At 42.6% G+C, this 22,584-nt stretch overlaps 1 protein-coding gene across 1 annotated transcript in view; it reads left to right on the forward strand.

The window, feature by feature from the left end:
- Positions 1 to 17,042, forward strand: part of DHX57 (DExH-box helicase 57) — a 50,895-nt gene extending 33,853 nt beyond the window's left edge. The window contains exons 9-24 of the mRNA XM_088477421.1: positions 2,128 to 2,252; positions 2,331 to 2,464; positions 2,954 to 3,008; positions 3,158 to 3,366; positions 4,123 to 4,239; positions 5,921 to 6,017; positions 6,112 to 6,285; positions 8,332 to 8,532; positions 9,065 to 9,341; positions 9,703 to 9,798; positions 10,367 to 10,450; positions 12,935 to 13,072; positions 15,617 to 15,691; positions 15,922 to 16,056; positions 16,168 to 16,368; positions 16,694 to 17,042. Of these exons, the coding sequence (XP_088333547.1) occupies positions 2,128 to 2,252; positions 2,331 to 2,464; positions 2,954 to 3,008; positions 3,158 to 3,366; positions 4,123 to 4,239; positions 5,921 to 6,017; positions 6,112 to 6,285; positions 8,332 to 8,532; positions 9,065 to 9,341; positions 9,703 to 9,798; positions 10,367 to 10,450; positions 12,935 to 13,072; positions 15,617 to 15,691; positions 15,922 to 16,056; positions 16,168 to 16,368; positions 16,694 to 16,837 (2,262 nt within the window). The 3' untranslated portion in view covers positions 16,838 to 17,042. The remainder of the gene's footprint in view (positions 1 to 2,127; positions 2,253 to 2,330; positions 2,465 to 2,953; positions 3,009 to 3,157; positions 3,367 to 4,122; positions 4,240 to 5,920; positions 6,018 to 6,111; positions 6,286 to 8,331; positions 8,533 to 9,064; positions 9,342 to 9,702; positions 9,799 to 10,366; positions 10,451 to 12,934; positions 13,073 to 15,616; positions 15,692 to 15,921; positions 16,057 to 16,167; positions 16,369 to 16,693) is intronic.
- The last annotated feature ends 5,542 nt before the right edge of the window (positions 17,043 to 22,584 follow it).

The following is a 22,584-nucleotide window of genomic DNA, read 5'->3' on the forward strand; positions in this document are numbered from 1 at the left end:
TCAGTAATGGTAACAGGGAATGAATGTGCATGGAAATACAAACCAGTTAAGTGAATGCAGTTTGTTATATTTAGTAATGCATTATTCATATCTGTTCTCTTTTAAAAAATTTAAATAATCATTATCATGGCCAGCGCCTTACAATTTCTCTAAGCAGACCATGAGCCAGCTAGCCTGGGCTGGTATCTGGGAATAGGCATTATATGAAGCTCATTCAATGCCACCTTCAGGGCTACTGTAAGTACTTCGGCTGCTATTACAGTTTTCCCAGCAACAGACAGCCCCAAATATATAGGAATGATACAGAAAGGTGTTCAGGAACTAAATGTAATTTAACACAGGAGGGTGCATTTTATCTTGTATAAACAGTAGCTATTCAAATGGGTTATTAATACCAACTCCCAAATGAAATCTAAGCCATAAGGAAAAGACAATGAGCTTCATGCAGAGGTAAACAGCGTACCTTGCATGAATTTCCACTACACATGCCCCGGGAATGGGCATACACAAGTACAGGCGATGCAGCCGTACGCATTGTGATCGCAACTTCATGTACTAGGAAAGGGTTCAGTGAAGGCGTTCACACAGATACATGGTATTCAGAGCTGGATGTAAGAGAAAAAGGACACCTGTTCTGCAGACCACAGGTTCTCAAACTCTGTCCTCTAGACCCCAAACAGTGCATGTTTTACAGCTCTCCCCACAGAATCACAAGTGAAATAATTAGCTCCACCTGTGAATATTTTAAAATGTGTCAGTGAGTAATGAATGCACCTGTGCACTTGCTGGGTGACCTGGAAAACATGAACTGTGTGGGATCCTGAGGACCGAGTTTGAGAACCACTGCTCTAGGTGCATATTTTTTACCCTGTATAAGGGTAGGTGCCAGTCCACACTGATGATGATGATGACTACTAGTTAACCAGGCGCACAAGTGCAGATGCGGTCATGCCAAGATGCGTGCATATGGGCAAATATACGCATTATTTCCAAGCACACTTCTCTTGAGCAATGTACCCCAGACTTAAGGTGCCCATCCACTAGTAGATCAGGGAAAGACGGTATGATTATGACATCGCAATCGTCCCGTTGTTCCCCTAGGGGGTGCAGTGCCTACACTGAATGATTGATCGTTCAGTGTAGGCACATCAATCATCACCAAACATGGCCAATCTGTCGTTATCGCCCGATAATTGATGTCGGAAACGACCAGCGGGAGCGCACATCGCTGGTCGTTTCCGACATTTGGATGCACGATTTGCGGCCGATTAATGAGCAATTGCACAATTACAATGTCGTAATCATACAATTGCTATTGGATGGGCGGCCTTTATTCTGCTTCAGTCCGTATGTAAGAACAGTGGTAATAAAAAATTAAATAGGTACCACTACAATAGACATACTGCATATGGCAGACTAACAGCATATATATATATATATATATATATATATATATATATATATATATATATGTATTGGCTTATACTAGAAGATGTATTTGAAACAGGAAATTATTAAATACTGTGTATGTGTATAAATATATAAATATAGATAAATATGGAAGTGGCAAAATATCATGGGTGGGGACATATTGAGTGTTGCATTTAAATTGGTGTTGTATTAATCCTAGTTCCTTATGAAAAAAACAGAGACAGTTTAGGATCACTTGGTCCCAGGGTGAATTAGCTGTTCTGGCTCATGAGTGCAATAGATAATTAATATCCACAAGGTCAGAAGCCAGCGTATGTTAAGTATGCGCTGCCACGATTCCCAAGCCTATGTATAATAGCATTGCTGTAGGTGGCCATATGAGCCTTCAGACCTGATAGTGCTGCTCTTGCGTTCACCCACTTATGAAGTGGTAAATCATCATGTTTGAAGTTGTAAAGCCGACAAATAAAATGCTTTAAATCGCATTATTAGGAGGTCAGTAGCCCTTGTTGGACCTAACGGTGTCTTCATTGTCAGTGTCGACCTTTTGAATGTCTAACTCACACACCGAACCCTTACTCAACATGTGATTTTTGTGTACCTCTTGTAATTGGAAGACTTTGTAAGCTTGTACTTATTTACCAACCCAGCTGACCATTAGCACAATACAGAACTGCTCTTTTCTTCTGGTTTTAGTCCTTCGCTACCAGACTTCTGTACTGTACAACAGGTGTCCTTCTGAGGCAGCTGGAAGGAGACAGCACTTTACATGGCGTCACTCACGTCATTGTAGATGAAGTCCATGAGAGGACAGAGGAAAGGTAGCTACATACACTGGACACTGCTCACGTGCAGCAGTAGAGGCAGGGTTCCCTAACCTACGTCTTTGTTTCATCCAGTGACTTCTTGCTATTGGTGTTGAAAGATGTGATGATTCAGAGGCCAGACCTGAAAATCTTGCTCATGAGCGCCACTGTGAATGCTGAGCTCTTTTCGCAGTACTTCTATGGGTGCCCGGTTGTACACATACCAGGTAACCGGTCAAATCTTTGTAATCAATAACGCTAACTGGGTACTCTCCTGCAAACCCATACCTTATAAATATGGACTTATGCTCCAAACATCTTACAATTTTATAAGTGTGTATTTCATCTTTTAAACAAAAAAAGCATTGTGCAACATTCAGAAGTATATATCCAAACGTTCCGATCTCATTACAGAACTTAGAGGGGAACACAAATGGAGTTTCATCCCCAATGATACCGCCCATTGAGTTCTTGGTAGTTTTCCAGAGGGGAGGGAGCAGGGTGAAGAGTTCATAGTTTGTCTAATATTTGGTTTAGGACTAGATAACTTGTAGCCGTTTACAACGTTGGATATGTACTTAGATATATTTTATATAAAGTAACATTCCTTATTAAATGTCAGCACAGAATATCCGTATTCTGCAATGTTTTACATGTATTTGTTGGTCATGATGAGCATGGGTCAAAATGAATCCAAACGTTCTCTATATTTTCAGGTCGTACTTTCCCAGTTGATCAATATTTCCTGGAAGATGCCATAGCCAAAACAAGGTAAGAGAGGTTCTGTTGTAAAGGCCAGACTTTACTCCCCTATAATTATATACTATCTTATGCAATTTTAGGTTGTTGGAGGCTTGTGCATTGTGCTAGCAACTAATAAATATTCTGTAAGATAATGTACATATATGTGTGTTTGTCAGGTATGTGCTGGAAGATGGAAGCCCTTATCGTCGCTCCTCCAAGCATTCCTCTACACAGGAGTCAAAGAAAGGGAAGACTTATGGAGAAGTATTGGAAGAATTGGAACATGCTATGAATGCCGTAGCTAGGTTACAGGACACCAGGGCAGTGAAGGACAATATGCCAGACCAACAACTGAGCTTTAAGGAGCTCTCCACCCGTTACATCGGTAAGACTACTAAGCATAGTATGGTTCATCCATAGCAGGGAAAAGGGAATGAAGATTACATAGGGCTGAGGTAGGCAACCTCTAGCTTTCCAGGTTCTGTGATACAAGAAGGACTTGTAATCAAACAACATCTCGAAAGTCCCCAGTTAACTAAAGGTGATCACACAAGACCTGATCACTGACTGTTCAAACTTAAACACTCTGTGGTTATGATTGTCTTGTGGAACCCATCAGTGCAGTCAACCAATGACTCATATGGTGACAGTGGTCACTGTCCGACTGTATTTCCAAATGGGAGAAATAAAGTCCAGAGTCATTTTAGCTGTTAGTGGTGGTTAGCTGTATCCTTCTATTCTTATGGTGATTGTGGGCTATTTAAGTCGAAAGTGTCCAAATGGGTTGACAAAATTGCAATGTATGTGTTAATACAGTTTCAGATGTATGTGATCCTTATCTGCTCCTGATCCAGAACAATACTAGCCATTTCATTTGAAGAAGTTGTCTCCTCATTATCTGCTTGTATGCTGTGTGTTTTTGTATTTATTTTTTTATCAGTATTGGGTCCTGAAATGAATGGGGAGAGTTGTCTCATTGTCACTTTCAACTCAAACATCTTTTTGATTTAAAAAAAAAAATAGTAATCTTAAAATGTTATTTCCTCTTACATAAAGATTATTAATGCTTACATGCTATGTCAGATGTGAGAGGCAGGTAGACGTTTCCTTGCTTGTATGCTATCTGTTTTTTTTATCACAGGTATTAGTAAATCGGTTATCAGCACTCTTTCTGTCATGGATTTGGATAAAATTAATCTGGAGTTAATTGAAGCTTTGCTTGAATGGATAGTTAGCAGAGAGCACTCCTACCCACCAGGTTGGTAAATATGACCCATGCGACTTTTTTTTTAATTTAGTCCCCCAAACTCCTTATTGTGGTGATCCTACATTGGTGGTTCTGCCCAATTTAGTCAGGGATTACAACAGTATAAAGGAAAGGTGTCCCAAGGACGCAATAACCAAAATTCAGGTAATGGTGGTGGAGAATTGCATCTTAAAACAAAAATTAAGCAAACAATTAATTTGCCTGAATGCTTCAGTTCAGAATTGTTTCACCATTACTGTGCAAAAGCGAAATCTAAAATGGTAATTAAATTGTATAGGTGCTACCATGCTGAGACATGTAGTGCCAGAAATTGTAGACAAAAAATGTAGATGCACACTCTAAGCCAGTGGTCAGGGAACAGGGGTAAATTAAAAATGAAATTCCTGGGGGTAATGGACGGACAGCTGGGCATGCATATGAATCATTCTATAATATAGAATGATTCATATGCATGCCCGGCTGTGCCGCAGGGAGGCTCTAAGAAAGACGCCCGCTGAGATGTTATTACCAGCGGGCGCCCGGCTCCTTCCCTGCAGCACCGCGTTAGCCCGGAGGCTGGAGTTCTCTTCTGAACTCCAGCTTCCGGCTCTCTCCATGCGCACTATGGGAGAGACTTCATGACGTGTCTTCCATAGTTCAGAGGAGCAGCTGGGCGGACAGGACGGCGGCGGATTAAGGTAAGTGTTTTTTGGGTTTTTTTTGTACAAGCAGCACTACAGGGGCATTATATGGGGGCACTACTTCAGGGGCATTATATGGGGGCACTACTACAGGGGCATAACTATGGGGGCAGTACTACAGGGGCAATATATGGGGGCACTACTACAGGGGCAATATATGGGGGCTCTACTACAGGTGCATTATATGGGGGCACTACTACAGGAGCATTATATGGGGGCACTACTATATGATTTCCTTCCTTTCAAATCAAGGGGGCAACGTCGGCATATCTAAATATATTTTGTGGTAAAAGGTAAAAAAGTTCCCTGACCCCTGCTCTAAGAATACTAATAATCAAAACATTTATAATAAACTTAAACAATTAACATGGAGTTTAAATACAGTTCTTCATATAATGTATGCCCACAACCTACCACGTCAAGGTGAACCTCATCAGGTGGCTGCCTAAAATCCCTAATACTGACACACTATATACATTTATCCAGGACCTATAATAATAGTGTCCATTTCAATTTGTAGACTGCAATGCAAGGACCTATACTAATTCAAATCACGTAGGGGCAGGTGGGAGGGGTACTAGTCTAGTCAGGAGTTTCACCTTCAAGTGTACATTAAATGCACACAGAGGGAAAAAAGGGGGGCTGGACTACACACCCTAATTTTAAACATAATTAAATATGCTACCATGCTGAGCCTTATAGTACCATGCTGAGCCTTATAGTACCATGCAGAAATAGTGCTCATTCCAATATGTAGACTGCAATGCAAGGACCTATACTAATTAAATTCACCTAGGGGAAGGTGGGAGGGGTACTAATCTAGGGTCTAGTAATAGTGCGGTGCCTTAGGCTCTGTCCTTTGGTATGATTACACCAACTTATCTGCATATATTAAGTTGATATTTTTAAAGGAACTACAATGCTCACAACAACCATATGTACCTGTTTATGTTCCCATATTTTGTACATTACCATTGTTTTTCTGTTATTAGGTGCTGTTTTAGTTTTTCTGCCTGGTCTTGCAGAAATTAAAATGCTATATGAGCAGCTCCAATCAAATGCCTTGTTTAGTAACCGACGTAGTAAGCGGTACGTCTGGCTTTCTACACATACACACTTCTACACTGTATAGTCTTGGAGCAAATGGGCATATGATGAAATATGTCTTCTTATTTTCTGGCAGCTGTGTCATTTACCCCCTGCACTCATCCCTGTCTAATGAAGAACAGCAGGCTGTCTTCATAAGACCTCCCCCAGGAGTTACCAAGATCATTCTATCCACCAATATTGCTGAAACCTCCATCACTATTGATGACGTTGTGTATGTGATTGACTCTGGCAAAATGAGAGAGAAAAGGTATTGTATGTCGTATGTGTGAAGACTGTATATATTTCTGCAACTCCCTTCTGCAAAACTGAATGAAATCTGTTAATGTGACCACAGCTAATAATAAATGTCCCCATGTTAATTAATGTAATGAACAAACTGACGATTAATGCCACTGCTAATCTTTTCCTAGTAGCGCCCAGTCGGCAAGGTAATTCTGCTGTGACAGGAAAGCATAGTGGTGTTCCTGTGAGATGTAGTCTACCTGGAGAGGTCTTTTATTGTGTTCTACTGATCCATCATTGTATTGTGCTACTTGCTAATTAATTTTACACTAGTATGTGGTTACCCATACCAACAATTATGTGTCAACAAATTTCCTACCCCCAGCTGCACCCTCCTCTCCATGCGCCTGTACTGTGCTGCCTGCAATACTCTGATACCTAGCTACACTTGGGAGGAAACCCATCTATTGCTTAACTGTAAAGGGAAGCCACTGACCATATAGTTCATGTAGTGCAGATACCATTAACCATCTCTGGTGAAGCTAGTGACTCCTGGGTATGCAATCACTAAGTCAACATTCATAATGTAGACAACAGTATGTCAACAGTTATGATGTCAACATGATTAAAATGTCAACATCTGGAAAATGTTGACATGAACAGAATGTCAACATTTGAAATGTCGTCGTTCGGCTCTCTTGAAAAAGACATTGTCGACATTTCATCAGGGTCAACATGTTCTCTGTCGACTTTGACCATGTAGATTTTTATCATGTCGATATGGTCAACATCGACATTGTATAGCAAACCCGATTGCAGAAGGCTCCCTGCATAACTACTCAGCAGCTAACTCTTCTCCCTCCTCTGCACTACATGTAAATATTAGCAGTTCATATAAAGGAACCCTTCATCAGAATAAAACAGAACTAGTTGAATGAACATTAAAACAGTCTGGTGACCAACAGAAACATGATTATTAATATTATTTCAGCAGGTCATTGATTTGTAACTTGACAGCAACCCTTGATCTGTAGTTACTCTCTATACAGACTAAGGGCCATATTCAACTTGGCAACGAAAAGTCTGTGCTGGACTTTTCACTCCACATCGCAGGTTTTCTGGGGATAAAATATCGGGCGCGTGCCCGCTTTATCCCCGTATTCAATTAGAGATCAACGAAAACGGGAGACAGCGGAAAGCTAAGTATCGCCAATAAACGGGAATGTTCGGGAAATATTCCAGGGACCCCACCTAAAGATGTCTAGACATGGGGGATCACTATGGGTAGCCCCATTTTTACCTGCTGAAGGAAGTCAGGGTTTCTAATAGCTGCGGCAGGTGCATATTTGCGGCTATGAAGAAGGGGTGAAGAATAGCACTTAGCAATAGTTATTTTTACCCCAAAAAAATCTATCAAATTTGGGGTACATGAACATGGGGGGTAAGCATTTTTTTAAGTCCCTAAAATGATTCTTAGAAATTCTGCAAAAATGCACCTGCCGCTACTCCCGCAATGAAGAAAACGCCTGCCGCATACTTGGGAACCCCTCTGAATTTAATTTGGCTATTTTAGAAGTGTGTTCTCTATTTTTTATTTTTTTTTTACCCCCAAAATTAAAGTTTATTTTTTGGGGTGTCCCGATTTATTTATTTTTTTACTTTTTTTGACACAGTTTATTTTTAAATGACATTCCCAGGGGTGCAAGCTATTTTATTTAAGCCTGCACCCCATAACCCCAATTCTGCACTTTTTTTCGCCACCTATTTTAGTGTTGAAAAGTTATCTCCTTTTTTTTTTTAAAGACTTTTTGAACCTGCGAAAAGTCTATGAAATTGAATACGGGGATAATTAACATAGGCGAAAATGACGTCATCTGCGATAAATTATCGCCGATTCCGACATTTCGCTCCAAATTGAATATGGCCCTTAGTGCTATAGAAGTACTGACATCCTGGATAATACTGCCACTAATTGCACTGGTAATTGTACTTGAATGAACACAGCTAATGCTGCTTCAGTGTGCTACATAAAGGATCAACAAACTTGGTTACTGGCACCTCTGCTTCCTAGATATGACCCAGGTAAGAGTATGGAGAGCCTTGAAGACGCTTGGGTATCTCAAGCCAATGCCATGCAGAGGAAAGGAAGAGCTGGGCGCGTGGCCTCTGGCGCCTGCTTTCACCTCTTCACTAGTCACCACTACAAGCATCAGCTTCTCCAGCAACAGCCCCCAGAGATCCATCGAATCCCCCTGGAACAACTCTGTTTGAGGTAGGTACCTCTAATGCCCAGTAAGTAATTGTATGTAAAATGTCTATAATGTGATTCCCCCTATTGTACAGCTATAATGTATGAACGTTTTTTTTATATATATATATATAGAGCTTCATTTTAGTTTTTGTAAATGTGGAGTGTAGCTACACGGAGAAGCATTTTACACGTGAAGCTACCGTCTTGCTAATCCTCCATGTCAGGATATTACTGGGAGTGTGGCGCTTGGCTATGATGTCCCAAAGAAAACAGACCTCCATAGAATAAAAAGGTCCCATGAGCTTTTACCTGTACACAGTGGCTCAATGTTACATCTTTTACTGATCTAGTAGTAGTAGAGTATGGATGTTTAGAAATAGTGAAGACCGTTTGTGGTGACTGTTATTAGTGGAACATTATGATAAACTTACACAAGATTAAGGAACTTTTGGTTCAATCTATAAAGAGAATTTTAGTGAATATGATTTTTTATTTTTTGTAATGATAAATATAAACATGTAAATGGAAATAACAATTTTTTCTTTACCACTAGAATAAAAATTTTAGAGATGTTTTCTGAGTGTCGCCTGGAAACTGTTTTGTCCCGATTGATTGAGCCCCCTGGAGTGGACTCCCTCCATGCCTCTATGTTACGCCTTCAGGATCTCGGTGCTATTACCAAGCAGGAGAAGCTCACACCACTTGGGTATCATTTAGCTTCTTTGCCAGTGGATGTGAGGATTGGGAAGCTGATGCTGTTTGGGGCCATATTTCGCTGTCTGGATCCCGCTCTCACTATTGCTGCCAGCCTGGCCTTTAAGAGTCCCTTTGTGAGTATTATGTTTCTCAAGCAGATTTATAAACGTACTCCATTTAAAAAGAGAAAAATGTAGTGGTGATCCCTTTAAAGTGACTCTTAACAGAAGTTTGAATTTGTCTACTGCTTTACTGCTTTACTGCTGTACACATGTTTATTTGGGCAAGGCATCTGTGTGGGATGATACTAAATGAACTGTAGATGAAAAATGACCGTACTACCTGTTAAGGGAGTGGTGCCCTTTTAAACAGATGGAGTCAACGAGGCAGTGTTGTTTACCCATTAAAGAAACTTTCCATTGTTAATTGTTCAGTGTAATCCACCAGCCAACGTATCTTTGTGCATCCATTAAATAGCTTTCATTTATTTTATAGGTGTGTCCTTGGGATAAAAAGGAGGAGGCAAACAAGAAAAAACAAGAATTCGCCGTAGCAAACAGTGATCATTTGGCTCTTCTCCAGGCATATAAGGTAAAACAAGTTGCTTACAGGTAAACTCGAGGGGGTGGATCCTGATATTTGTGATGGCAGTAAGCATCCCCAAAAGTGGCCATCAGCAACAGTACAGACTTCTAGCTGGTCAGATTTAATCAGAAGGTGTTTGGCAACATTCACAATACTATTTTGTAAAACTTTGCATTCCATGCCAAAATGCTAAATCTGAATTATTTCTAACTCTGAGAAATGCTCTGTAGTCATGAAGTCATTTTGAATGTTGATATGGACAGAACATGGTGACATTCACAATGCCGACAGACTATTTTAGGGTTAGGATTGGGGTTTTATTCAAAGTGAATGTAAAATTGCATTGCCGACTGTCAACATTGTGTCAATGTCGACATTCTATCCAAGTCGACATTCTATACATTCACTTTTTAGACCACACCCTTGAGAAATCCCTAAAATTTTTATATATTATTGAGACCTTCTAAAATAAAACCACAAGTCACAGATCCATACAGTTATTTAATGTAAAGCTAAATTAATTTTAGGTTTTGTGGTCATATAGCTAAAATGTTATTTTCCTCCGTTTGTCTAGGGCTGGAGCACAATCACAAGAGAGAACTCACGGGCGGGATACCATTATTGCCGGGACAATTTCTTGTCTTCAAGAGTACTTCAGGTAAGTGTCCTTTCCTATAAAGTCAAACTGCTTTAAAATGATTTATTATTGAGAACATACTGTACTAAAACTGTATTGTTTTATTTGTGTATCTAGCTATGAAAAATACAATACCAGAATATAAGATTTGTTCTAAAGGATAATTACACCCCAATTTGCAAATTCTGTTTTGTATTTGTGTGGTATGAAAAGCCAACATTCAGAATGTCGACAGTCAGGTGTAGGCATAGACATTTGGTCGACAAGCAATATGTCGACATTCCCATAGCACAGACATGTACAGTGTTCCTTCTACATTATGTACATTTTAACAATGGGCCTGATTCAGCGATGTATGCTAATGCAATCGCAGCTGCATTCTCTCATGGATCGCAGTTCCTAATGTATGCTAAAGCCTTCCATAGCACTGCCGAGCATAGGGACGCCCACTGCTACCTTCTCATATCTGTCAAACTGCGTAAACATTGGTGACATCGAAGCACATCGGGCAGTCACGCAGCATGTAAGTCATGCCTAAACAGCCACAAACACTGCAGCTGTTCTGACACGCAGAGAACTCTCATACTCTGAAGGCGATGGCAATAGCTAATTAATGCACGCCCATGAAACTCTGTTTAAACAATCAGACACGCCTGCGTTTGCCTAGCTACCCCCATTACCTCCCCCAAATGCTGACTACCTGTCACTCATTTTGAAACTGGATCCTCTGTGCAGGAATAACAGCAAAACAATCGCTATGCATGCGCAGTGCAGCTGACACGCAAGTGCAGTGGCTAACAATCGCTCGATCTGCGTAAAAATCAGCATTGCGTATATCTCTGAATTAGGCCCCATGTCGGCATTTGTGAATGACAAAATGTTATGCCCATATTGACATCTGTCATTCAGAACCTGTCAACATTCTGGCCAGATCCCGTTTTGGATTGAGTTCATTACGTTCTTACGGAGTCCTCTTGGGTACTGTGATTTTACCCTTTTCTGATTGAACGTTCTGTAATCCAAGGACAGGCAAGTCAGTATATTTTAACCACAGCACATCAAAATAATAGTTTTTGGGGCTTTAGTTTTACTTTTAAAAGGGAATTGCAACTATGTTATAATTGTACTTTTCTATTCTATATTTCCTTATAAGTGGAAGTGCGCGCAAGAATGCCGTTTTAAACAGCCATGGTATATTGTAATAGGGATTATATCAAGTGTATAAAATATACTCCGAGATCATTGAATGTTCAGGCTGAAACATAGCTGATTATAAAATAATAAAAAAAAAATCCCCTACAATGGCACATACGAGTTTAATATCTGAGATGATGGGAAGAACAGCTTGCTTGTGGGTTGTTGTTTTTTTTTTTTAATTCCTCATTAAAAAGCTGAAATATTGCATAGAATGATCCTGATCATCCCAAGGTAAAACTAGAAACCTGAGGCTGTAATAGGGACAAAATAATAATAATAAATAACCCCAGTGGGTTGCAATGTAATGCCATGCCATGTTGTAAAAGAGAAAATAATAAATCTTAGTGGGTTGCAATGTAATGCCATGCAGTGTGTAAAAGTGAAAATAATAAATAACTCTAAAGGTTGCAGCATAATGCCATGCCGTGTTGTAAAAGAGAAACCTAATAAAGGGAAATTAATAGTTTCTATTCATGCACAGTCCACGTTCACCCTTTGGCATGGCAGGCAAGAGTATGCTTGGGCTTAGGTGTGGTTAGCCTCCTTGAGCTGGCCCCCAACTCCCCATCCCAACTACACATGCAGCCTCGGGTGTGGCCATATCAATACTTTAGGCTGTGCATACAGATTCTGTTAGAGTACCTGTAATTGGTCCTAGAAGTCCATTTTCCCCCACCATAACATCACCACTGCCCACCCCTGCTGCCCTTGTACTCAGGATTATATGATTATCCATCACAGTACTTATGTTTGCGCGATGACCTAATTGCGGCGTACACACGAGCCCCAGCTCCCAATGCACATGTGTGCACTGTATGTGTGCCTTGCACGCGTGAGCTGCACCAACGGGAGAGAAGAGGACCAGGAACAGGGGTGTAAGTATTAAAGCACGGGAGTGGGCACAGTGCAAAGTTCCAGCCTTTCTTGTGTTGATGGTTCAGGATTGCGGTGGTGTAATCATACAAGGAAAGTTTTCTTGGCACACATTAGGTCCCTTTCTACCAACTGGAATCCACAGTCACCAAATCTCAATACTATAGAGCATCTATGGGATATTGTGAACGAGAGTTGCTGCATGAATGTGCAGCTGATAAATTTGCAGTAACTATGTTATGATATTATGTCAACTTTGATAAGAATCTCTAAGTAATCAAATAGTGCAATAGTTTCTTGTTGCCAGCTATTGCTGGTCCCCGCAGACCTGTTTTACCAAATTTCTAAATATATGTATATTCTAGCACCCAAGTGTCACCTTGACAACAGATTCCTATGGTTAGTGGTTACCTTGTGTTATGTTCTCTCTTACAGGAAATAGCTAGTCTGAAGAGACAGTTCACAGAGCTCCTCTCTGACATTGGATTTGTGAGGGAAGGGCTCCGTGCTAGAGATATTGAGAAGAGATGGGCTCAGAGAGGAGATGGAGTATTAGAAGCTTCAGGGGAAGAGGTAAGTACTTTTCTCACTTAAATACCCTAAAGTAGCTCTGCCACTTGTTCAATATGACTTACTATAAGTTTTGTGCTTTGAAAAAATAACTTGTTGCTTGGTAACAGGAAGTCAACACTCAACTCAAAGGGGTATATTAAATAAAGTGCGGGTTTTTAGAAGTGAAGATGTTGCCCATAGAAACCAATCAGATTCTACCTATTATCTGCTATTTAAATGTTAAGTAGAATCTAATTGGTTGCTATGGGCAACATGTCCACTTCTGAAAACCCGCACTTTAGTAAATATACCTCATAGTGTCCTTGCCTCTGTGCCAACTTGTTAAAGTATAAGGAGTATGGCAGGACAAACCAGACCCAGGGGCTGCTGCTGATCTACAACCACAGCCTTTAAGCAAGGAGTGCAGAATGTGTAGGCTTCAATAAATCATATAGATCAAAAAAATTTATTGACCCATAATACAAACAATAAAAACAAAGAAAATGTAGAATAAATCTAGGATGTACTGGTCAATTTAACCTCATAGATGACCACCAATTTAACATCACACTGTAAAGCCGGCCATACACGGTGCGAAATGCACCGTGCTACGCGACGGGGGATCCGACGGTCAACATATTGGGTGGTCTTCACACACAGTGCGATCGGGTGGCCAACCGCCCGATATGCCAGCACCCCCCTCCCCCACCCGCACAGCGCTGCATGGGATCGCACATTGCAACCCCAGATCAAGTGAACATGCAGTAAGATCTGGAGGTGCGATGTACGGCCCCACGTGAGCGCGCACTATACGATTATATGCCCATACACGGTACGATACAGCAGCGATATCGTACCAATCCATCAGATCGGCTGCTTTATCGCACTGTGTATGGGCACTTGTAGGCTTCATCTGGATCTTCAAAATATTAAATCAAATAATTACAACTGGAGAACTGAACGCTATCATAATTCAGGGATACCTGTAGAAATAGCCAAATCAGAAACCATATATACATCTAACATTTTAAGGTTTACCCACAAAGTTGGTCTGTTTTCCAATCTCTTGGACACTTGACAGTACAGAACAGTGTTTAAAAGGTCATAAATAACTGCCAGCTTTTTTAAAAAGCAGTTATAGAAAACAAATAAACGTAAAGTTCTCAAAGGTGCTACAAAAGCTTTGTCGAATGATAAATTGCATAAATAAATGGTCTTATTTGGAAGTGTACGGTTAGAAAACAGAAACTCCTTTGATGAAGCCAGAACTAGGCGGGTAATCTCTGCTGTTCTTACCAGCAAAACACAAACTACTCTTTACTCCAATGCAGATCTAGCTAAATTATTACCCCCTTAGATCCACAGATCACTTTAAATTATGGATTGGAAACATCCATAATTATGTTTATCCTTATGCAGATTCATCAATACTTTTTTTCCACTGATGAAACTGCATAAGTTACAAGTGGAGAAACGCGTGAGATTTTTTCACTTATATCATTTGTAGTGTGGTCTCTTTTTAGAGGTGCAGTTATTCCATTTAGGAAGCAGGAAGTAGGTGGGTCTGCAGAATATAAAATAATAATAATTTCTGCAGTTTTTGACTTAAATTTAGTTGTGTGCGCTTAATCATTTTTTTGCCTCCTGATCTCAAAGTGGCCTGGGCATATTGGTAATATAATTAACCAATGTTGTGTTGGTTCCCCCTTCTGTTTGTCTATTGTCTGTCTATCGATCTATTATAATAAATAATGTTACGCTATCCACATTCAAGAAGCACTTTCTTTTTGTAATTTGTGTGGCTCACACCTAGTGACAGTGGAATTGTATGGAAACAAGAGGAAAGAGACCGATTTAGCATACATTCTAAAAGGTTGGGTACATCCATACAAAGGACCGGTTTTAAACAGCTGCTGAAGTTGCCAGAACCGGGTTCCAGTGGCTTTCCACACTGTTACTTCACAGATGCCCGATTCTGCTTGCACCTTATGGGAATTGAAAGCAGAATTACCCTACCGTAACTGGCCAGAAAATGCGCAATGGCAGCTCGCTTGTGATTGAATCTGGCCTTAAGTCATATTGTGAAAACTAGCGATGCTTTATTTTTTTTCTTCTTGTTTATCTAGACTTGTAGTAGAAAATCTGAACATTCAGAATAATACACATGGAGTTAGATTACAGAAACTGAAAGCATGGTGATTATACACATAATCCCATCTTTTCGCAATAGATTTATATTTGTATATTATTATGTTCAACAGTTATGTCCATGTCTGTCTATAAATCTGAAATAGCTGCCCTGTCATGTTGGCATCCAGCAGAGCAATGCAGATTAACAAATAACACACGTTTCAGGTCTTGTCACAAGGTCGCTTAGAAAACCACTAATAAGTATTAGTACCCCACTGGATACCATGTTGCTATATGGACAGTCTTAATAAACAGTCTTCATTTTGTGATCCATGATTGAATTAGGAGACATGTTGCTCTGTAATTGAAATAAACTTTCAATTTGGTGTTTGCTTTGAATGCACTTTTAATTGTGATTATACTGTTTCTGTACAGGCAAATACAAATGCAGAGAATATCAAGTTAATATCTGCAATGCTATGTGCAGCTTTGTACCCCAATGTGGTCCAAGTAAGTTCATCTCTTTATTGTTTTTCTGGAAAAAAAAAATAGACTATAGAACAGTATTAAAGCATACCTCTAAAGGATAGTAAATTACTATTTTGGTCATGTGTCTACATCATTAACCTGTCTCTATCCTCTAGCGCAATGCAGCAACTACAGAAATAAATGTTAATAATAATCAATTAGTAATAATTTATGTATTTAGAAAAGTGGTTTAATGTTTATTTTCCTCTTAGGTAAAATCACCAGAAGGTAAATTTCAGGTGACAAGAGCAGGAGCTGTAAAAATGCAGCCGAAAGCAGAAGAGTTGAAATTTGTTACAAAGAATGATGGTTACGTTCACATCCATCCCTCCTCTATAAATTATCAGGTTAGATGCCGGCTCTTCTGCTACTTGCTGTTCCATAGAATGTTACACTTGAAGTACAAAGTCACCATCTAAGACCTTTTTGAAATTTGCTTTGATGTATTTGTATTTTAGGTGCGGCATTTCGACAGTCCCTATTTAGTGTATCATGAAAAGATTAAAACCAGCCGTATCTTTGTGAGAGACTGCAGTATGGTGTCTGTATACCCCCTGGTCCTGTTTGGTGGTGGCCAAGTGAACGTCGAGCTCCGCAAAGGAGAGTTTCTAATCTCTCTGGATGAAGGGTGGATCCGTTTTGTAGCTGCCTCACATCAGGTAAAACTTGGTTGCTTCTCATTGGAGCTGGAGGGCCCCCATTCATGTGCTCACTTATTAGTGCCACAGAAACCACACTGTGAATACCAGAGAGTGGTTCTGGTGTCTCCCCAGCCCACCACTGGATAAGAGCATAAATAGGGCAACTGCTTTTTTGCTTTGTATGTCACATGATTATTTCCATTAAGGCAGAGATCCGCAGCAGTGCATGCTGGGGATATACAGCTCCAAAACTGCTAAAGTGTCATGAGTTGCCGTCCTCTGAATTAAGCTACAGCAGTAACAAAGAAGTATGCATACATAATCCATGTCCTGTTGCTTGCAGATTGCAGAACTGGTGAAGGAACTGCGTAGTGAACTTGATCAGCTCCTGCAGGATAAAATAAAGAACCCTACAATGGACCTGTGCACCTGTCCTCGGGGCTCCCGCATTATAGCGATGATTGTGAAGCTGGTGACAACACAATAACACCGAGAGGGATGTTCACAGCAGATAATACATTTTCTATTCCTCATCTGAGGAGGAGTGGACAGAGACTGGATGGAGCTCTTTTTATTCTTTGTGCAATAATGACTCTATGGTGTAATCTCAGAAAGGTAGTTATCAGGACAAATGAGATTAAAGGAATCCCAAAAATACCTTCTGGAAATAAATTTATTTGACCTAAATATGACAGAGGTGTCCATAACTTCTTTTTTTTTTTTAATGGGATGTGTGCTAAAATGTATTAGTCACTTATTTGTAAAGTATGAATAATAAGTGTTCCCATTTTTATTTTATCTAATGGTTGGGAATGTAGTTTTAGGTAGTCTTGACAAGCAGATTTATATTATTGTAAACCAGGAAAAGACGGGCGCTCCCGTGAAATATTTACATCCCACTGCTGCTCACTCTAAAGTAAGGGATGCTGATCCCCAAAAAGAAATGACTAAAGAAATATAGGAATAAAAAGTGTGCGCAACAGGATTATGTAAATGGTTTATCTCTATATAAATCATAAAATATGTAAATACACAGTATAATGCACAAAAAAGCAAATAAATAAAATGTCCATAAGATTAAAACATATGCGCATATGGAAAAGTAAAGAATATCACTTGAAAACCGTATAGTCACAATGGATTTTCACATTCGGGATTCCCTATATAAATAGGGAACTCTATATCAGTCAATAGAGGAAGTCAATTTTTGCAGATATGGAATTTCCTACCCACAACAAGAAAGAAAAAAACTTCCACAAGAGAATGGTGTTAATGTATCCAATTGTTACACTCTTTCCAAATTAATTTTAAGGTGTAAAATAGGCTTCTCACTGTATCCCCTGAGTTGTTGGTAAGTCTATAAAGCCCAAGTGGGGCTACAGATGCAAACTTTGTGCTCAGTTGCACGAGTACTCACAGTTCGTGGTATGGAGTAGCGATCTTATACACTTAAAATGGTAAAATGACTGGCTTAAGAACTGGCAGGGCAGAGAGATGTCCCTGTTTGAGCCAGTATGTATAAATTCTGGCACTACAGCCCAATTTATAATCACCTCTGTATCATCTATGCCCACTGGGAGGGGAATTCACATAGCCTTACATATGCCGTGCCTCTGCGCACTCCAGACAAGTAATTGATGTACACTAGAAAAATGATAACATACAATGGTACCAAACTCAGAATTGCAATCTTCCTGAGGGTAGGGAATGTTCAGCGTAGTGGATAGTATTGCAGTTCTTCTTATATGGAATCTTGCAAAAAATTGAGAGAAAGAAAAGAAAAAAACAAAATGGTGTAGTAGATCATGACAAGATCTATCTTCTTCGGGGTCCATGGGGTCCACAGCAAATACGTTGGGGTATGTGGTTGGAGTGATCCAGGCACCAAACAGTTAAAACAAGCCCTCAGCTCCCAGGATGCACTGGGTCCTCCCCACAGATACCCCGGCTACAGGCAGTCAGTCAGTTGTTCTGTTTGGTGCGAGAAGGCACTATACTGACAGTGGGACTGCTGGAGCAGTCCCAGAGACAGGTTTTTTTTTTTTTTTTCTCTGAGCAGACGGTGCGTGATGTGAGAAGCAGCTAGGCGTCTGATGGGAGACGTGTGGGTCACCTGCTCCATCTACCCCCGCCGGCACCGCAACACTGGTAAAGCCAGTGATTTTGGCAGGGGCACAGGGCCCTGGACTGCAACCGGGACGCATGGGGATGCAGGGTAAGGGTGGTTTCGGCTGACGCCGGAGCCACGTGGCGGTCTGTCCTCCGGCGGTGGAGACTGGCTGGGGGACCGCTGTAGTGAGGAGCCAAGGTAGTCCGCCTTCCACACTAGACCACCGGGACTTGCTGGATTCCTGACAGACGGGGGTTAGATGCCGGCGGCCATGTCAGTGAGATGGGTGGATCCATACAGTATAGGGGAGGTTTGCTCTCCCCGGCGGCCTCTTCCCCAACCCTCACACCGGCCCTTCTAGGTTCCCGCGTCTGGGTTGCTCCTCTCAGCCTCCCTCTATATGAGTCAGCCAGAGACCACTTTCAAGGACTCTCGGTGGCTGTACGCTCAGGAGGTTGGGTCAGTCTCCCTGTATGCCTCTCCCACGTTGACTGGTCATACAGAGCTCTATAATCTACTAGGCCTCAGGCTGTTCGTAGTGAACTAAGCGCTTAAAATGCTATACTCATATAAAGGGAATGCATTGCATGTGACTTATGAAACACTGCTGTGTGTGGTGCTGCCTTTTTATGTTTAAATAACTCAGTTTTAACCTATCACTGCCGTTTCTCCGGAATCGGTATGAAATACCGGCTGACGCATGGCCGGCAGTTCGATTCCCGGCAGCGTCAGTCCGACGGATGCAGAGATCCCAGCAGCGGCAGCCCAACAGTGCTGGAAATCCCGATCATCCCTAGGCAAGTACAAACTAACCTAACCCTCCTTAGGGGTGCCTAACCCCCCCCCCCTGTGCCTAACCCTAATTCCCCCTCTAAGTGCCTAAACCTAACCCCCCCTCTTCCCCGCTGCCTAAAACCCCGGGGGGGTGCCTAACCCTAACCTCCCCCCGGGGGTGCCTAACCATAAATCCCCCTGGGTGCCCTAAGCCTAACCCTCCCCCCCCGCCAGTCTCCCTGCGTCGGAAAAATGACAGGCGTCTAGATTTAAACGCCTGTCATTTAACCCTCGCCGGGATAAAGCACTCAGGAAGCCGGTTTCCCGATTTGAATACTGTTTCTCCTCATAACCCTCTACTACAGGTGTGTGGGAAATTTGGGTGTGAAACATTGTCACATGGGTACTCAGAACTTTGCATAATTGTAAAAATCAGTGTTATGTCCAGAGAATCTGAAAGACAAGGGGCTGAATCCCCTGTGCTGGTGTCATGTATGGCCTGCAAAGCGGGGTTATCCCCCAGGATTTCATACAAAGTGGATGAGGTGGTCATTGTGTTAAGGAGTCACCACATCAGTTAAACCTACCAGCTTCTGGACAGGAATTCCTTTACCCAGATTATGGGCCAATATACCTCTGCTTGGGTAGCCAGGTTATACAGAGCTCAATATCCTACTAAGCTGGTGTGCTTTTTTGTAGTTGATTACGAGCCTATGGCAAATATATTGCTTAAATGCATTAGGTTTTGCTGAGTTATGCTGTCTTTTTTGTTTTTTCTGGAAAGACTGTCAGTTATAACTGTACTTCACATTTACTAGATTTTTGTGAAGGTGAGCACATTACATTGTTGCCTTTGTAAAGGAAGTGCTCCAATTGGCCCCCAGCTGCAGGTTGATGGGGCTAAATTGTAATTCACATATACTGGTGAAAACTGGGCTGCCCATCCCCCTCTCCTAATTAATTAGGAAAGCTCAGCTACAGTTGAATACTGACTGGAGGGGGGAGTTGGTCTATCCCTGAGTATGCCTTGTTACTAGGAAGGTGTATAACACTGGAATCCTACCAACTTGGGTTGCTTGTGATTCAGTACCTATTTGACTATTTTGCAAATATATGCAGGTAGATCTTGCTAAACTGATGTGTTTAGGCAAGGATTTTATGTGACATATGCTACTGTTGAAAGTTTTTACTTTTCTACTTCAGGGTCCATAGGGTATCCACAGGATACCTTGGGGTATAGGTGTGACGTCAGTCATCGGGCACCATAGAGTTAAGCTTTCAGCCTCCCAGGATGCACTAGGGTCCCCCTCCTATACCCCGCCCCCGAGCCAAGGCACCCCAGTTTAGTTTGGTGCCCGGCCGGAGTCGGGTGCACCTGTTGGAGTGGGGGCTAGAAGAGCCCCTGAAGCTTTTTCTTCATGCAGCTGTGGCTGCACATCTGGATGTACAGCATGGACAGTCAGTCCTGACGTCCATGCTGTCTTCCCTACACCCCCGCCGGTACCAGAACGCCGGTACTGATCCGGGGATGCTGGTGAGCATCTGGGGTCACAGCTAGCAGTGACCCCAGATGTTCCGTACCATGGCCGGATTCAAGGGGGACAGCAAGGTAAGCAGTGGGGTCCCGCGGTGGGTCCCCGCTGTTAAATGGTCCAGAGTCCCCAGGCAGTGGGCTCCCTGGGGACTGGCTGCAGCGTGGAGCCAGGTATGAACCTGCGCTTCCACTACCCCCTGGGACAGCGGACCGCAGCAGAGCGGCAGCGCTGCGGCGTCCCGGGGGTTAAATGCATGCCAGGGGAGCGCGCCTTCCCTGTCTCACAGCCGGCGCCTCCCCCGCTGCACACAGCCCTCTGTGCACACTGCCAACTGGTCCTGTAGCAGCGCTCCTCCCCCAGGCCAGCCTCCTCTCTGCTCCTCGGTGGCCATCTTTCCAACGCATGGTGAACGCTGCTGGAAGCACTGGACGGAAGCATCGTGGTCTGGGTCCCCCCGCATACCTCTCCTCCGATTTGGGTCAGGTCTGTGTATGCTGCGCTGTGTCCTACCAGGCCCTGTGTCTGCGTAGTTGAGTGATCAGCGCTGTTAGTGCAGGAATTGATTTTTCTTTGCATTGTATGTGACTGTGCTAGCGCTGCTGCCTGTAACTTTTCTTCTAACTGTCAGCTTTATTACTGTCCCTGTCCTTTCTGCTAAGCCCTTGCGGTGCGGTGCTGCAGGGTGGTCTCTCGCCTATTTACTATATAATTGGTGAGAGGGGTCACATACTTGGTGCCATCATGTCTGAAAGTGATTTTCCTCTCCGGCTACAGTGTACTACGTGTAAAGTACCGTTAGCGGAGGGGGAGGGTAGCGTGGAGGGCCTTTGCCGGCAGTGTTTGTCCATGGCGTGGCCGCTTACGGTTACAGCAGGGTGGTCTCTCGCCTATTTAATATATAATTGGTGAGAGGGGTCACATACTTGGTGTCATCATGTCTGAAAGTGATTTTCCTCTCCGGCTACAGTGTGCTACGTGTAAAGTACCGTTAGCGGAGGGGGAGGGTAGCGCGGAGGGCCTCTGCCGGCAGTGTTTGTCTATGGCGTGGCCTATTACGGTTACAGCACCGGTACAGGAGCCGCACTGGCTTGTTTCGCTCAGGCGCTTACAACCTTAGTGGGCCAGTTAGCTCCGCAGCCCGCGTTTCCGCCGATGGGTTTGTCCCAGCAGTCAGTGGTGTCGTCACCCATGCAGGGTTTCCCACGACAATTGGTGGTACCCCACAGTCTCCCTATTTCCCCGCTCCCGGTTTCTCAGGAGCTGGCGTGGGTCAACTCCCTGACGAGTTCTGTACAGCACTTGTCGGATGTGTTGCAAGGGGAGTCTGTGATGCAGCCACATAAACGGCCGGTGGCGTCTCTGTCGGCTCCTTATGAGGATGACGAGGGGACGTCTGATGATGGGGAGATTCTGGATCCTTACGATCAGGAACCTCTCCATACTAAGGACGCTGACGCTAAGTCCAAGGTATATATTCCTGGACTTATTCGGGCAGTCCGCACAGCCTTGGTGATTGAGGACGAAGTTCCCCCAGCGGCTAAATCCAAGTATGGCATCGCCCTTCACATCTTTAAAAAAGGCAGTCTTTCCTCTTTCGGGTCAGTTTGTGGACCATTTAGAGGAGGCGTGGAAACAGCCTGGCAAAAGATACCAGCCGCAGAGGCGCCTGGCAGTGGCTTATCCATTCGCGGATAATTATTTTGCAAAGTGGGAATCCCCTCCACAGGTGGATTCTCACGTGACCCGTCTTGTCCGTAGTGCCACATTGCCGATGCCATCCATGTCCTCCCTTAAGGATGCTACGGACCGCAACGT

The sequence above is a fragment of the Taudactylus pleione genome, unplaced genomic scaffold (genome assembly GCF_031769625.1).
Source record: "Taudactylus pleione unplaced genomic scaffold, aTauple2 ptg000201l, whole genome shotgun sequence".
Lineage (NCBI taxonomy): Eukaryota > Metazoa > Chordata > Amphibia > Anura > Myobatrachidae > Taudactylus > Taudactylus pleione.